At 47.9% G+C, this 15231-nt stretch overlaps 1 protein-coding gene across 1 annotated transcript in view; it reads left to right on the top strand.

Annotated features, from left to right (window-relative positions):
• LOC138447652 (neurogenic locus notch homolog protein 3-like) overlaps nt 1-15231 on the top strand; it is a 536025-nt gene that overhangs the window by 413997 nt on the left and 106797 nt on the right. The window contains exon 22 of the mRNA XM_069603876.1: nt 12053-12185. Within this exon, the coding sequence (XP_069459977.1) occupies nt 12053-12185 (133 nt within the window). The remainder of the gene's footprint in view (nt 1-12052; nt 12186-15231) is intronic.

Below are 15231 nucleotides of genomic sequence, written 5' to 3'. Positions count from 1 at the left end.
GTCTCATCGACCCCTCCGACTCCGCGGTCCGACTTCAAGACCTGCCTCCTGCAAGGCCTTGCGGGAGGGGAAGCTCCAGGTAGGTAGGGGTTCTAAGCCTGTTAAGTCCCGGATTTCCAAATCACAGGGGGTTTCCACCAACGACTCAAGGGGCGACTCTCGGCGACGGAAGGATTCCCGGGGATCTCAGTCCCGGAGTGGTTCCTGCCACTCGTCTTCCTCGTCCCGGCACTCCAGGAAGCGCAGTCACCGGTCGACTTCCCCGTCCTCCTCTGAGGATGGTGCTTCGAGGAGGGTTTTGTGCCCTACGAAGTCCTCGACTCCGGAGGAATGGGTGGCGTTTTGAAACCCCATGTTGGCGATTTTTCAATCGCAGGACACTGGTCCGGTCGCACCTTCTGAAGACGGCCAGGATCCGTCTCGTTCCGTGGCTTGCACGCCTTCGGGCTCAGGTTTGCAACGCGACTCATCGGGAGCCGTCGAGGTCTCGTACAGACAAGGAATTGAAAGGTCGCAAGAGACGTTTCTCTAGGTCTTGGTACTCGTCTCCAGCGAGACCATAGCGACCTATTGAGGGCTCAGGGCTGGCGTTGACTCGTTCAGCGCTGTGTCCGTCCGATTCGGACATCGCTTTGCCATCGTATCAGCCCTTGTGCCATTGGCACCTGTGTCGACATCAAAGCCATTTCTCAATTTGCCGTTTGATGTACCCAGACATCGTGGATCCCCCAAGGAAGGCTACATCGGAAGCACTTCGGTTGAGCCTGGAAGGTATTTTCTGCTGGGAGCATGGCCTTGAAATCGGCCAACACCACGTGTGCCTTGGCAAGGTTTTCACACTCTGTGGAATTGTTTCCTTGGTGGCTGAGCATATTCCCGAGAAGGAAGAAGGGGATGGTTTGATTTGCGTGATTGCGGAAGTCTGGGTTTGCTGCAGATGTGCAGGCCCGTCTAAACAACATGCCTTTGATGGCGCACATTTATTTGGCAGCAAGACTGACGAGAGCATTGAGAGGTTGCAGACCTCAAAAGCTGCGGCAAAGTCTTTGAGCGCCGCGGTGCTTCAACCTCAGCCTTTTCATCCTAGGGGACAGCAGTAGAGGGGAGGTTCCTTTCGGTACTACTCCTCCTTTGGTAGTACGAGAGGGGCTGCCAGTCAAAGGGGCAAGCGGAAAGGTACCCATGGTGGACGGGGAAATTGTGGTGTCAGAGCCGCTCAGGCAGCTGCCGCAGCCGCTTCCAAACAGGCATGAGGCCATGTCCCATGGTTCGCCGGTTGGGGGCAGACTGTCTCAGCATCTCGAAGAATGGCGGGCCATCACTTCAGATGCGTGCGTGTTGGATACCATAGCCTACGGCTACTGTCTTCCCTTCCTTCACGGGCTCACGACAATCCACCAGGGGAAACTCTTTGAAGCTTCCGGATCCGCTCCTTGTGCATGAAATCTTGTCCCTGCTAGAGAAAGGCACTATAGAACTGGTGCCTGTAGCAGAGAGGAACAAGGGATGGTATTCCCCTTATTTTTTGATCCCAAAGAAATATTTGAGACCTATCATGGACTTGCATTGGTTGAACCAACTCCTCAGGAAGGACAAGTTCAAGATGGCTACTCTCTCAAGTCCTCCAGGCCCTTCAACTTCAGGATTGGTTGGTGTATCTGGACCTCAAGGATGCTTACTTCCATGTGCCAATCCATCCCGCACACAGGAAGAACCTGAGGTTAGCGGCTGGCGACTTGCACTTTCAGGTCCTGCCGTTCAGATTGACCTCTGCCCCGAGGTTCTTCACCAAGCTCATGGTGATGGTGGCAGCGTACCTCAGACGAGGGTGGATTCACGTCTACCCCTACCTGGACGACTGGCTGATCCGGGCGCGCTCTCCCAAGCTACCTTTGGATCATCTCGGTGTCACCTGCCGCACCCTCCACAGGCTGGGCTGCTCCCTGAATTTCAAGAAGTCGCACCTGACGCCTTCCCAAACAGCTCCAGTACATCGGGGCTGTACTGGATACGTCCTTGGAAGTGTTCGCTACCTAAGGTAAGGGCTCATCACATTGTGCAGATGGACAAGTTTCAACATGCCCAGAGTCTCCCGGCTTTCGAATTCTTAACGTTGCTCAGCCTCATGGCTTCCTGCATTTTTCTGGTGCCATATGAGATCTCTGCAATGGGTTCTCAAGATGCAGTGTTCGCAGTTCTCTGGCAAGATGACGGATCCTGTTCAGATCCCACGCTCTGTCTCCCAGGACCTTCTGTGGTGGGTGAACGAAGGAAACCTGATGAAGGGGGGACCGTTTTGGCAACAGTGGCCAGAGGTGACTGTAGTGACGGATGCTTCCCTCACAGGATGGGGCGCTCATGCCAACAACTTGACCGCCAGCGGTCGTTGGTCTCCATCGGAGTCCAGGCTCCACATCAGTTTGTTAGAGCTGAGAGCCATCAGGCTTGCCCTGAAGGCTCTTCTGCCCTCGCTACGGGGGAAGAGTGTCCTGATCATGACGGACAACACAGTGGCCATGCATTACCTCAACAAAAAAGGGGGCGGCAGGGTCACTCCCGTTGTGCAGAGCGGCAATGCAGCTCTGGTTCTGGGCCAACCAGCAGGAAATTTCGATCTCGGCAGCTCATCTGGCGTGCGACGAAAAATGAGGCAGCGGACGGTCTGAGCAGGCAGAACACAGTCTCTCACGAGTGGGAGTTGGCTCAGGAAGTCCTTCAGGAGATCTTTGCCCTTTGGGGAACCCTGCAAGTGGATCTCTTTGCCACCAGTGTCAACCGGAAGTGCGAGAGATTCTGCTCAAGGGAATTTCCTCCGAGCCTTAGGAGACTCGTTTGTGGTGGATTGGTCATTCCCACTGCTGTATGCGTTTCCTCCAGTCCCCGTCATTCCTCAAGTGTTGCGTAGGTTTGGTTCCCACATGATCCTCATTGCTCTGGATTGGGCCAGGAGAGCGTGGTACCCGGACCTTCTGGAAATGTCCATCTGCCCTTCCCCACCGAGAGGATCTGCTCTTGCGAGGGAGGAGGGGGGGGTGTGTCAGGTTCTCGATCCACAGGTCAAGACTCTCAACCTTCACGCTTGGTATCTGAAAGGTTGAGGTATATGGATTGGGACCTCCCAGATGACATGATGGAGGTGTTGCTTTCGGCCAGGCGGCCTGCAACAAAATCCCTGTGCTGCAAGTTCCACGAGGGCCTTCAAGTGGGTACTATTAAAGGTTACTTGGCAGCGCTGTCTATCTTTAAGCGCTCGTCTGAAGAATGTTCTTACTTTAAGATTCCTTTGATTTCTCAGTTTCTTAAAGGACTGGCTAATGTATTCCTGCCGTCCCCTTTCCAGGTGCCGGTTTGGGATTTGAATTTGAGTTTGGTTTTGAGATTTCTTATGGGCGCTCCGTTTGAACCTCTGCACTCTTGTCCTTTGAGATTACTGTCCTTCAAGACTCTGTTCTTGGTTGCGGTTACTTCCGCTTGCAGAGTGAATTGCAGGCACTTTCAGCTAAGCTACCCTTTACTGTGTTTCACAAGGACATATTTGTACTGAGAGTGCATCCTTCTTTTCTACCTAAGGTAGTCTCTGAATATTATTTGAGTCAAAAGGTGGTTCTTCCATCTTTCTACCCTCCTCCTCATCCTGGTAAGGAAGAAGGGCGTCTCCATCGGTTAGATCCTAGGAGAGCTCTTAGCTTTTACATTTCTAGGATGTCCAGGGTCCGAGTGGATGATCAACTCTTTGTAGGATATGCTGGACACCGATTGGGCCAGGCTGTTACCAAACAGACCTTTTTCAGGTGGATTATCCTTACCATTACGGAGTATTACCGGTTGACCCTCCTGAAGGGGTCAGAGCTCATTCCACTAGGGGCGTGGCTACTTCCACCGCCCTCCAGTGGGGTGTTCCTATTAGGAATATTTGTGATGCCGCTACTTGGGCTTCAATCCATACATCTGTAAAACATTATTCCCTGGATACAATCGATGGTCAGGAAATGGAAGGCGGTTCTTTATTCCACAATCTAATTGGGTATTCTAAATTATTTTCCCTCCATTTACTAGTACTGCTTTGGGAGTCTGACAAAGGTGTGGAATGCATTGGCGGACGCGATCCATTCGAAGAACAAGTTACTTACCAACTGGTAACGTTCTTTTGACTGGATGTTCCTCCAACGCATTCCACATCGCCCTCCCAGCCTCCCCCTCAGGAGAATTTCCTATGCGATTGCAGCTTCCGTTTCTGCAAGGCGAAGTGCAGTCCAGCAGGCATCAGAATGGTGTCACACATTCTGGGGGAAAAAACTTAAACTGAGGCTACGGGCGCTGTGCGTCCTATTTATAACATCCTGTGACATCGTCCTCGTCAGAGGCCCTCGAGGGAAATGGACCCGACGCAACTGACGCAGGAGGCGTTACATGTCATGACATTACATGTCAACGATGTGGAATGCGTTGGAGCAACATCCAGTCGAAAGAAAGTTACCAGTTGGTAAGTAACTTGTTCTCCCTAACACTGACCAAAGGGCTTTAGAAGGGAGGTATTTATGGAGCGAGTTTGATGTAGAGGGGTCCCAGCACCCATAACACCTTGTGGATAATGCAGACTGTCTTGATCCTTGCAGCAACTGGCAGCCAGTGGATAGATTTTAGAGCTGGAGAGATGCGGTCCCTGGGCTTGATGCCAAGGGAAAGTCTCTGTTCTGGATTAGTTGAAGGGGGCGAAAGGAGGAGTTAGGCAGATTGAGGAAGAGGCTGTTGCAGTAGTCAAATCTGGAGTGGACCAGAGCTATGGAGACTGAGTTTCTGGGGGAAGGTGAGGAAAGGGATAATGCCTCTGAGGCGGTGCAGCTGAAGGTGAGCCTTCTTGGCCAGGTCGGCGATGTGATGAGAGAGGAGTCGAAGATGACGGCAAGGTGTTTTGCCTCACACGAGGGTGAGCAGAGGAGCACAGGGGGCCCATGGAGGGTGACGTGTGTGGGAGACGGAGGTCCCATTGAGAAGGATTGCAGTTTTACTGGCATTAAGGCAGAGATTGTTAGCAGTGCACCTTGCCTGAATAGCAGACCAGTAGTCTGGAATAGGAGAGGGAGTGTGTTGGGGAGAATGTTAATTTCTGAGCTAATTCCCTTTAAGCTTTGATACCCCCAGCGCTTTTGCTGGACTTAGGACTTTTTAAATTTAACTCCTGAGTGATTGGGACCTTTTTTTTTTAATGGATTGTGTCCTCCCACGTATTGCTCATCTTTGACATGTAATGTCTAGCTTCAGCTGCTATGGAAAATAAATTCGGCAGAAGTCGCTGTGCGTTGATGGCGTTGCGTCAATGTCCCTCGAAGACCTCCGTCGAGGGTGATGTAATTGAAGGATATTTATAGCATGCGCAGCACCCCTTGGCCTCAGTTCAGTTTTTCCACAAACAGCGTTTGTTTCATGTGAAATTCGGCACACCTCATCTGTGACATATTGTTACTAAATCACTCAAATGATGTCATCTTCTACAACAGCGAGGTCCGGTTTTAAGAAATGCCAATATTGTCTGTGGTGCCTCGGGGAGGACCACAACACCACCGATTGTTCAAAGTGCCAATCCATGACAGGAAAAGCCCTGAGGGAACAGAAGGGGAAACTTAAGGTAGGAAAAATCACCTAAGCCCCGGCCCGCTAGGCCTTAGACCGATGTGTCAAGAGGCGACTCTCCTCGGAGGAAAAAGGCCAAGCATTCTAGGTCGAGGAGCGCTTCCTACCACTCCTCTTCGAAGGAGGCATCGAAGGTAGCCTTTCGTCGACTTCATCTGACGGTGCCCCTGAAAGGGTTTCATGCCCTACAAAATAAATCAACACTGGCTGAATGCGAAGCCTTCAGGGTGGAAATGTTGAGGATTTTCGACAAACAAAGCCATGCTCCGACCAAGCCTTCGAAAGAAGTCGGAAAGGAGAGGTATTGACCGAAAAACCTGCGCACCCTCGAGGCTGGTTAAAAGGCCTGATCCGCATCGAGAGCCCTCGAGGCCTCAATCTGAAAAACCAAAGGATCACTCGAGACTTAGAGAGAAGTCAAGGTCGTTGACACCATAAACACCTTTGGGCGGTGCCTTCGCCTCTAGTCCCTCGACGCCTATTAAGCCCTCAACATCTACATCGGCTTTGAAGTCTTTGACGCCGGCTGCGCCATATTTGCCAGCTAAACTGTCAGAGCCAAGCGCCCCTTCAAAATTCCTGCTGATAAAGAAAATGTCGACTGCTTTGACGTCGAAGCCCCTGGGTGCAAAACCTGAGTAAATATATGCTCCGCTCCCAAAGAAAGTTCTTTAAGTCTCTTCTACATTTGAAGAGGAAGAGCAATCTAACCATGATGAAGCCCCATTTGGTTTGCAGTATGGTACACCCAATGTACCAGATAGCTTTCTCTCTGAGGAAAGTATGCAAGACCTACATGAGAACTTGCAAACAGCAAGTGGGGTTGATACCTACCCTGAACTTGAATCCGGAAATCCAGAACCAGGGGAACATGCAGACTCATCTTATAGACAGCTTATGTCAAAAGTGGTTGAATATTGGTATTGGGCAAGATTGTATGCAGTACCCTGTGGGAGACTGCACCAGCCTTGTCCTCTTAGCAATAGTTAACCCAACCTGCTCAAGAGGGGTCAATGTGAGCTGTACAGTTATTACAGATTTACAGTGACAGGTATTCAAATAAACACTTTCAAGGTTTCTTGATTAAACAATTATTTATTAAACAGTTGTACGTAAATATACGTAACACAAAAATATACACAGTTTCTTTAAATCAGTAGCCAGTTTGGGATGCCACACACACTTCCTACACCCTAAGGTGACTTAAATAACTAGGAAACTGTGGACATTGATATATCACTGGCACATTTAGAGCAATAATGAGGTTAGTGTCAAAAGGAAAAGAGGAGGGATTAAAACAATGGTTAACAAATATTCTTAAGCAGGTAAGTACTTTTTGAAGCCTCCAGTGCAAAGTAAATTAACCCTTTCCCAGCTAAACAAGTTATCTAATGTGTGACTTTTGTTGAGGGATAGTTAAAGCACAAAGTCAGAGGTAAGGGTCTTTCAGGGAGCCAGGACAGCCAATGTTAGTTGAGCAAAGTCTAGGTGAGCGGGAGCACTTCTTGCAGGTAGGTGAAAGATTTGCACAATGTTTTAGAAGTCTTTGGAGAGCAACAAGCTGGGAGGCTCGTGAGGGGCAAAGCTGCAAAAAAACTCTGCAAAAGCAATCAAAACAAGTCTCAACTGGGATCTAGCAAGGCTAAACAACAGGTAAGTATCCCTTAGTTTACAGTACCTTAGGTCTGAAGAAATTGGTTCCAGTCGGCTTCTGTTCCAGTTGTAGTATGGCAGATCCGGTTGGTTATTCCTCGGTCTCAGCCTTGGGGACGAGAGGGAGGACGTCTGGGTACTCTTGCACGACGGTTTCAAGGTCGGCGGCAGCAATGGGCAAACTTCAGATCCGCTCCACTTTGCGGTTTCAGCTTCTCACGAATAGCACCACTGCGATTCTGTTACCTTATGGACTTTCCTCGCATCTCGGGTGCAGCACTCTGAGGTGGCTCAGGCTTGGTCAGTCCTGCTTCATGGGAGTCTGGGGGATCTTCCTGGAGCTCTGGTCCGACTTAAAACGATGCACTCTGTTCCTCTCCCTGGCAATCTGTTCCTGCAGCAATCGAAGTACACCCAGCTCAGAGAGCATGTCCAGGCGAGTTCGCTTTGGGGTTGATTGGTCCCACCGACCCAAGGGGAGAAGTGGTGACTCGCAGGGCTTCTCTAGTCGAGGCAAATTCGGAGCTTCAGCACTGCAGCAGGGCTTCACTGGGCAAACCAATGCTCCAGGAGTTGCGGCAGGCGTCTCTTCCAAGTAGTTCTTCGGATTCCTTCGTCCAGTGGTCGACTCTGCCTTCCAAGCAAAAGACCTCGCCTTTTATGCAGGTTTCTACCATTAATTCGCAGCCAAGCTGTCACTCGCACAGCAGGGTGGCTGTCCTCAAAGGACAGCCAGCTGGCCATTCACCTTTGGGTGCATTCCTGTAACCAAGGGGATTAAGTGAAGGGCGTTTCGGGCCCCTCCCTCACAGACACGCTGGAGCCAGAGGCAGGCTTCGGAAGTGAAACCCGCCAAAGACCAAACGAACAAAGGAACCAAACCTCAAGAGTTGATCTCAAGAAGGACTTTTCCAATAAGAAATGGCGAAAAAAGACGACTTTGGCCATTTTGACAAAATGGGCACCTATTGGTGCTTCACTGCAGCTGCAATTGCAGCCCGCGGTAGAAACACATTGGTAGTAAAAAGTAAACCACTGCCACCAGCCATTAATCGTAGAAAGGGTAACATAAAAATGTTACATGAGAAAATAGACAAAGGGGATACTAGATAACCCCCTCCAGCACCAAGATAAGGTATTTAAACCTTTGGGACATCTGAAAGACTTCCCTGTGCCACTGCACTAAAGGTGCTGTGACACAATGTAAAAAGATGATGCCTTTGGAGTTTGACTCCAAAACCAAAATAAACTGTGTTCAGAGTAAAGAAAAATGCATGAGTGGGGAAAAAGGTCTCTTTCTCCAGGTTAGAAATTAAAAATCCTAAAGTCCATAAAGAGCTGGGGGTATCTAAGGTTAGAAGGGAATTAGCACATTTCTGAGAATTCTCCCGAACAATAGGTGACCTGTGTTTTGCAGATCGAAATGCTAAAGAAAGCATTTCTGAGGTCCATAACCGGTTAAATATTGGCCTGAAGGCAGCATCATGGTGAACAGGGAAGTTATGTCCGGCACCACCAGATACTGTGCACGGAAATCCATCCATTTGCATTGCGCTGGAACATGAGGCTTCCCATCAATTTGTTTTTGTAGAGGATGAATTGGGCTGTTGCAGGGTCTCCTCACAATTTATTTTAGAATGCCTTTAACTAAATGTCCAGTCAAAGTTTCGAATACATTGTTTCAAAATGCATTAAAAAATTGTTTCTAAACTATTGCATTTCAAAACAATGTATTCGACCCTTTCACTATAAACCTAATTCCTTGTAACCGTTCCTTGGGTATTTTGTACTGAGGAATGTGTTTCTTGCCTTTTGCGGCCTTTAGCCCTGAAGCCCACCCGTGGCTCCAGTGCGTCTGGAAGAACAGGGTGCGAGGGAGGGTCCCGAAACTCTCCTGTCATTTGTCTCTAGGAGTGCCTGAACGAAACTAGTCCTGATTGGCTGGCCGGATGTCCTGAAATGACAGCAACCCTGCTGTGTGCTTGACTGCCTAGGCTGTGCACGAATGGGAGAAACCTGCTTAAGGAGTGTTTTGGGACTACAAGCGGAGTTGACCACTGGAAGAAACATCCAAAGAAGATGCCGTGAACAAAGCCTGCTGCAACCTCCTGGACCTTCATTTGTCTTGTGAAGCCCTGCTGCTGTGCTGAACTCCTTTTTCACCTCGATAGAAGTTCCGCAGGAACGACTTCTCCCCTTGGGTTAGTGGGACCAATTCACTCCGGGATGAACTCCACTTGGCGTCCTCTCCTTTGCGGCAGAAGCCCAAAGCCTGGGGTCGAGGGACCGTAATAGAGTGCAACGTCTGCTGCGGATCGAATTTGGGCAAAAGCTCCAGGAACCTAAGGACCCTCCAGAAACAGGATTTCCCGATCCAGAGTCCCCTCACCAGAGTGCAGGACCGAGGAAGCCCCAATTCTTACCCAACAGACCCTCTCCGTTTATGTTGAAGAACTGGCTAAGCCCACCAATCATACCACAAGCCTCTCATGCAAATCTCGAGGTGGTCGGTCCAAAAGGACAGCCCACCCCCAAGTTGAAACTGGTTCCTAGCAGGCTCACTGGAGAACAAGACCAGGGGAGCTTCTATCCTTGCCCACCCCACTTCCTGGCCTTTCAGGCTCACACAGCCTTGGGAGCAAGGGGGGGGGGGTGATTTCCAAGGGAGACCCGCCAAAGGCAAAAGACTCATTGAGACCACACCCACCCAGCTAGGTAGAAGGCCTCACAAAGGACAAGTAATCAAGCGATGGTGAGAAAAGAGTACAGCCACCGTTTTAAGGGAATAGTGTACCATGTGTTCCTTGTTGCAGCTTTGCTGACGGCCTACAACACAAGTTCACAAAAGTTGGTAGAAAAATATCCGCTACCACTAGCCAGTTAGATAACTTTCCACTGTAATTTGGAAGTTACAGGAGAAGTGGAAAAGGGGATACATTGTGTCCCCTCCGCACTCCACATTTATTTATTAGCATTTTTAAAGCGTGCAGCAGCCCATAGGCATCGTGGCACTGTTACAAAGAGACTTGCTGGTTACAGAGTATAAAGAAAGCTTTGTGGTTACATGGTGATCATAGGTTACATGACTTATTGGCGGTTTCCTGAAATGCATTCCACATAATTACCTTATATGCTGTGTGGGGGAGCAGATGAGCTAGTTGAATAGTCGTTTTGAGGGATTTGCGGAATGTGGAAAGTGAGGGTTCCCCTCTTTGTGCGTTGGGTAGGGCATTCCAGAGTTCTAGGGCTATGTGTGGAAAGCCAATGCCTCCGGCTTTTGCTCTTTTGATGGGTGGAACGCCGAGTTGGTTGGTGTGGTGACTTCTTTTTGGGCGTATTGAGGTGTCTTCTGATATGGTTTCTGATAGGTGGGGTGGGGCAGTGAGATTGATGCATTTGTGCGTAAGGGCGTGGACCTTTAAGTTAATCCTTTCCTTTACTGGGAGCCAGTGTGCGTCTCGCCTGGGAGATGTGGTCTCTCTTGGGGATGCAGAGGGCTGCACGGAGCGCCTTGTTTTATACAGTTTGGAATTTGAGGTTTTTTGCTGAGGTGCCTGCAAGGAGAGCATTACAGTAGTCCAGTTTAGCTCCTATTGTGGCGCGAGTGATAGAGAGGCGATTCTGGGCAGTGAGGTAGGGGTTTATGGCATTTATAAGTTTGGTAGTGTGGGCAGAGGCAATGGCGTTGACCTGACGTGACATTGCAGGTCGAGTGAATGTAGACACACTTGCTTACTGTAGTGGAGACTGGTATGTTCGTGTTGTCTATGGTGAAGTGGCTATGTTTTTGATTGAGCATGGGGGGCTGCTGGGTTTACAGGAAAAGTAGGATAAAAAAGTACCCTCCTATCCTTGGGAAAAGTAGTTCTTACAAGGAAATAAAATAAACCAACATGGGAAGCTCAAGGAGCTTCCAGTGGCACTGTACATTATTGCTGCGTGCTACATTAGACAATTACCGATGCCATGGAACAATGTGGAGGAAAGTAGACCACATAACTAAGCCCAAAAAGGGGTGCCCAGAGTACAAAACAATAATTGGTGAGTGAGGAAAAAGATTCTGACTCGCCCAAGAGTCCTAAAAAAAAAACAGTCCAGCAAAAAGTGCTGCGACACACATCAGGTGAGGAGAATATCAATTCTACTGAACAGGTGGCCTCTCAGAACCCTCATCGAGGCTGGTTCTAAAAATCCATCTTAATTATAATTTTATGATTTAACGTCTAGGCTGCACGGTTCCCTCCGTCTTCTGGTGGTGTTCACCTTTTGCAACAGTTCTAACTTTGACTAGTAAGGGGAGCACGAGTAGACATGCCTAACCTCCATTATTGCTCATTTGGTACTGTGAATGTGGATCAGTGGCCAAAGCACTTGGGAAATATGTGCTTGAAATATGCAATTGGGTTTTTTAATAAAGGTAAGTCAGTACAGAAACCCTGTGTAAAGTTGTTTCAAGGTCACTGTCCTTGTACTTGGTCAGCGTGAAAAATGTCAGTTGGCAGTTTGCGGGAGTACTTCTTTTGCGGAGTAGAAACAATTGCTGGGCCTATGGGTGGGGCGATGAAAGAAATATTCTCCTATCACCCCACCCCTAGATCAGCACATTTTTCTACTCAACAAAAGAATTCCCGCAAACTGGCAACCGAAATATCGTGGTTGGGTGCAGAGCCTTTTTAAAAACATTTTGAATGTGCCTGTTAATAGCTTAAAAAGATTGTTGTTCTGAGCTTGGAAATTAAAATGCACTCCTACGATTGTTTATGTACAGTGCCCACCAGGATTTGAGGGAAAGAACTGTGAATATGACATTGATGAATGCCACTCCCATCCTTGCCAAAACGGAGGCACCTGTGTTGATTTGATTGGGCGCTACATGTGTTCTTGTCCACCAGGAACTCTGGGTAAGTTGGTAAATTGTCCACTTTCTACATGGCTCAAATATTATCAAGGCAATGGTTTTTGAATTATACATTTTAACTAATCCGCGAAGAGAACCATGTAAGACCGTGCTTTATTTTAATGTTTTTCTGTTCTTGCAGTATATATTGGCTGACATGTAATGTGCGGAATTGGAATACATTCCCTTTATCTTGCATTTATTTTTAATGTTTGATAAGTTATTTTATTTTGATGCAAAACTGCTTGGTGGCCTAGATATGCGAGTTCAGACCAGCGATGGCATGACAGATGTATTTCTTCGTATAAAATACAGTTGGTGTAACAGCACTGAAGCGAGTGACCACTGATTCAGTCATGTATTTTTTTTTTGGGATTCCTTTTTTACCTCCACATTGTTAGCCTATTATTTAGGTTTGGTTTAATGTCTATACCCTCGGAACCTTTTGAGAGGCCACCTCCCACCATACCCCACTGTGCCTTATTTCTATTTTCTGTCCACCGAAAATCACTGCAGAATCGCTATTTGTTAGGAAGTTTTTCTACAAGTCCCACAAACTATCTTACAATAGAGTGCTGGAGGGGTTACCTATTATCCCCTGGGTCTAGAAACTCATGTTGCAGTCAAATGCTAGCCTTTCCTATCGAAATGGCTGGTATCAGTGGTTTTACAATGAACTACCATGATTTTCCCCTACCGCAAACGGCAGTAGCTAAAAATCACGGGAGCCATGTTTTTAAAGCCATTTCTTTTTGGAAAGGTCCTTCTAGTGTTTGCCTCTGCGTGCCAAACTATGTTTGGTCCCTTTGTTTCTATGCCTCTGGCGGGCTTCAGGACTGAAGACCGCCTCTGGCGTCAGAGTGTCTGGGGTGGGCAGGAAGTGAGGTTAATGGGATCCTTTCTGGAAAGCCTTTGCAGGGCTTCTGTCGATGCAAACTTGGCGATTCGGACCTGCAGCAGGGCTTCACCAGGCAAACCAACGGTCCAGGAGTTACAGCGGCCGTCCTCTTCAAGCTCTTATTCGGTTCAACTCTGCCTTCCAAGCCAAGAGACTCGCCTTTTTATTCAGTTCTCTCCCATTCATTCCAGTCTAGCTGCCACTCACCCAGCAGGGAGGCTGTACTTGCCGGACAGTCAGCCAGCCAATCATCCCAGAGTGCATTTGGGTCTCCTAGGAGGCTAAGCACAGGGTATTTCGGTCACCTCCCACACTTCTTGCCTACCCCAGACACTGGCGCCAGAGGCGGGTTTCACTCCTAAAGCCCGCCAAAGGTGAATGAACAAAGAGACCAAACCTGGTTTGGCGTGCAGAAAAAAACTCTAGAAGGACCATTCCACAAAGACATGGCAAAAAAAGACCAGGAACCATTTTAGCAATGATGACTGGGCGCCATCTAGGAAAAACATGGCTCCTGCGATTTAACGTTACTGGAGCTATGAATAGTTTGCGGTCGGGAAAAATCATGGTAGTTAGTTGTAAAACCACTGCCACCAGCCATTCTGAGAGGAAAGGGTAACGTTTTATTGTTACATAAGAAACTAGACTTAGGGGATACTAAGTAACCCCTCCAGCACTCTATTGTAAAATAGGGTGTGCTAGGTCTAGATACAGAGCTAAGTGAAATCAATTTCACTCTGCTGTTCTGGGAAACAGTAGTTGATCCCAGTGAAGCTATTTAAACCTTGGGAAATCTGAAAGACTTCCCTGTTTCACTGCACTGAAATTGCTTTGGGACACAATTGTAAAAGATGATGCATAGGGAGTTGGTTAGACTCCCTATCCAAGAAACCACAGAGGTAAAACAGATGTCAAAATACATGAGTGAGAAAGGGTCACACTCTCCAGGTAAAATGAAGTCTTCAAAATCCAGCAAAGTTGCTGCGGGTCTCTAATGTAGAGGGGGAATTGGCGCAATTTTTGAGAATTCTGCCTAATACCCAGCCTGTATATATTGGTTACTTTTTGTAATTCCAACAAAAACTAAGTGTGGCATGGATGGGGTGTAGATCAATTACTCTACACCAGAAAGCAACCACCACTCTACCTTAACTTTCCATAACATAGATTGCCATAGACCTAGACCATGCATACACCAGCCTGAATTTATTGATGCCGGTATTGGAAATGTTGCACTTACTAGTCAATGTTAACAAGTGTCACACCTGGAGGGTACTGTGGATGATGGCCCGCGTCGCATCCAGATAGGCTTGTGAATACCGGCATCTACCTCACTTAGATGAAATTAGGAAAGTTAGCATATACCACACTTAATAGAACTCTGATAGAAATGTGAATTTTGGCATCCACCGCACTTAAATGGGATTCTTAACTATAGCATGCCTCGCATCTAGATGGGATTACGAATGTTAGTATGCGCCATACTTGAATGTAAATGTTAGCATGTGCCACAATTAGAATTGAGAACATTAGCTTGCGCCGTATCCAGACAGGATTGTGGATGTTGGCATGTGCCATACCTAGATGAAACTGCAAATGTTAACAAGTGCCACATTTAGATGGAATAGAGAATGATAGCAAGCATCCCAGCTAGACCTAGTTGAAAGGACAGCAATGCCAATTAACCAATCCACTAACAACTTCACCCTTCTGCATACACCCTCAAACTTAGCCTGTGCCGTACCTAGATAGGATTGTGAATGTTGGCATATGCCACACCTAGATGGAACTTGGCTGTTAGCATGTGCCACACTTAGAATTGAGAACGTTAGCCTGCGCCGTATCTAGATAATATTGTGAATGGCAGCAGGCGCTACTTAGATGGAAGTATGAAGGCTAGCCAATGCCAAACTTAGATGAAATTGTCAATGTGAGCATGTGCCACACATAGATGGATTTATGAAGTTTATCAAGCTCAACACTTAAAAGGAATTGAGATGTTAGCATGTCCCACACTTAGAATTCAGAACATTAGCCTGCGCCGTATCTAGATAACATTGTGAAGGTTAGCGAGTGCCACACTTAGATGAATTATCTAGGTCAGCAAGTACTACACATTTTAAATGTCATATAACCCACTAACCAACATAAG

The sequence above is a fragment of the Ambystoma mexicanum genome, chromosome 3q (assembly GCF_040938575.1).
Source record: "Ambystoma mexicanum isolate Mex_15411 chromosome 3q, UKY_AmexF1_1, whole genome shotgun sequence".
Taxonomy (NCBI): domain Eukaryota; kingdom Metazoa; phylum Chordata; class Amphibia; order Caudata; family Ambystomatidae; genus Ambystoma; species Ambystoma mexicanum.
Note: the sequence above shows the minus strand (reverse complement) of the source record. Positions and strands in the feature narration are given on the sequence as shown.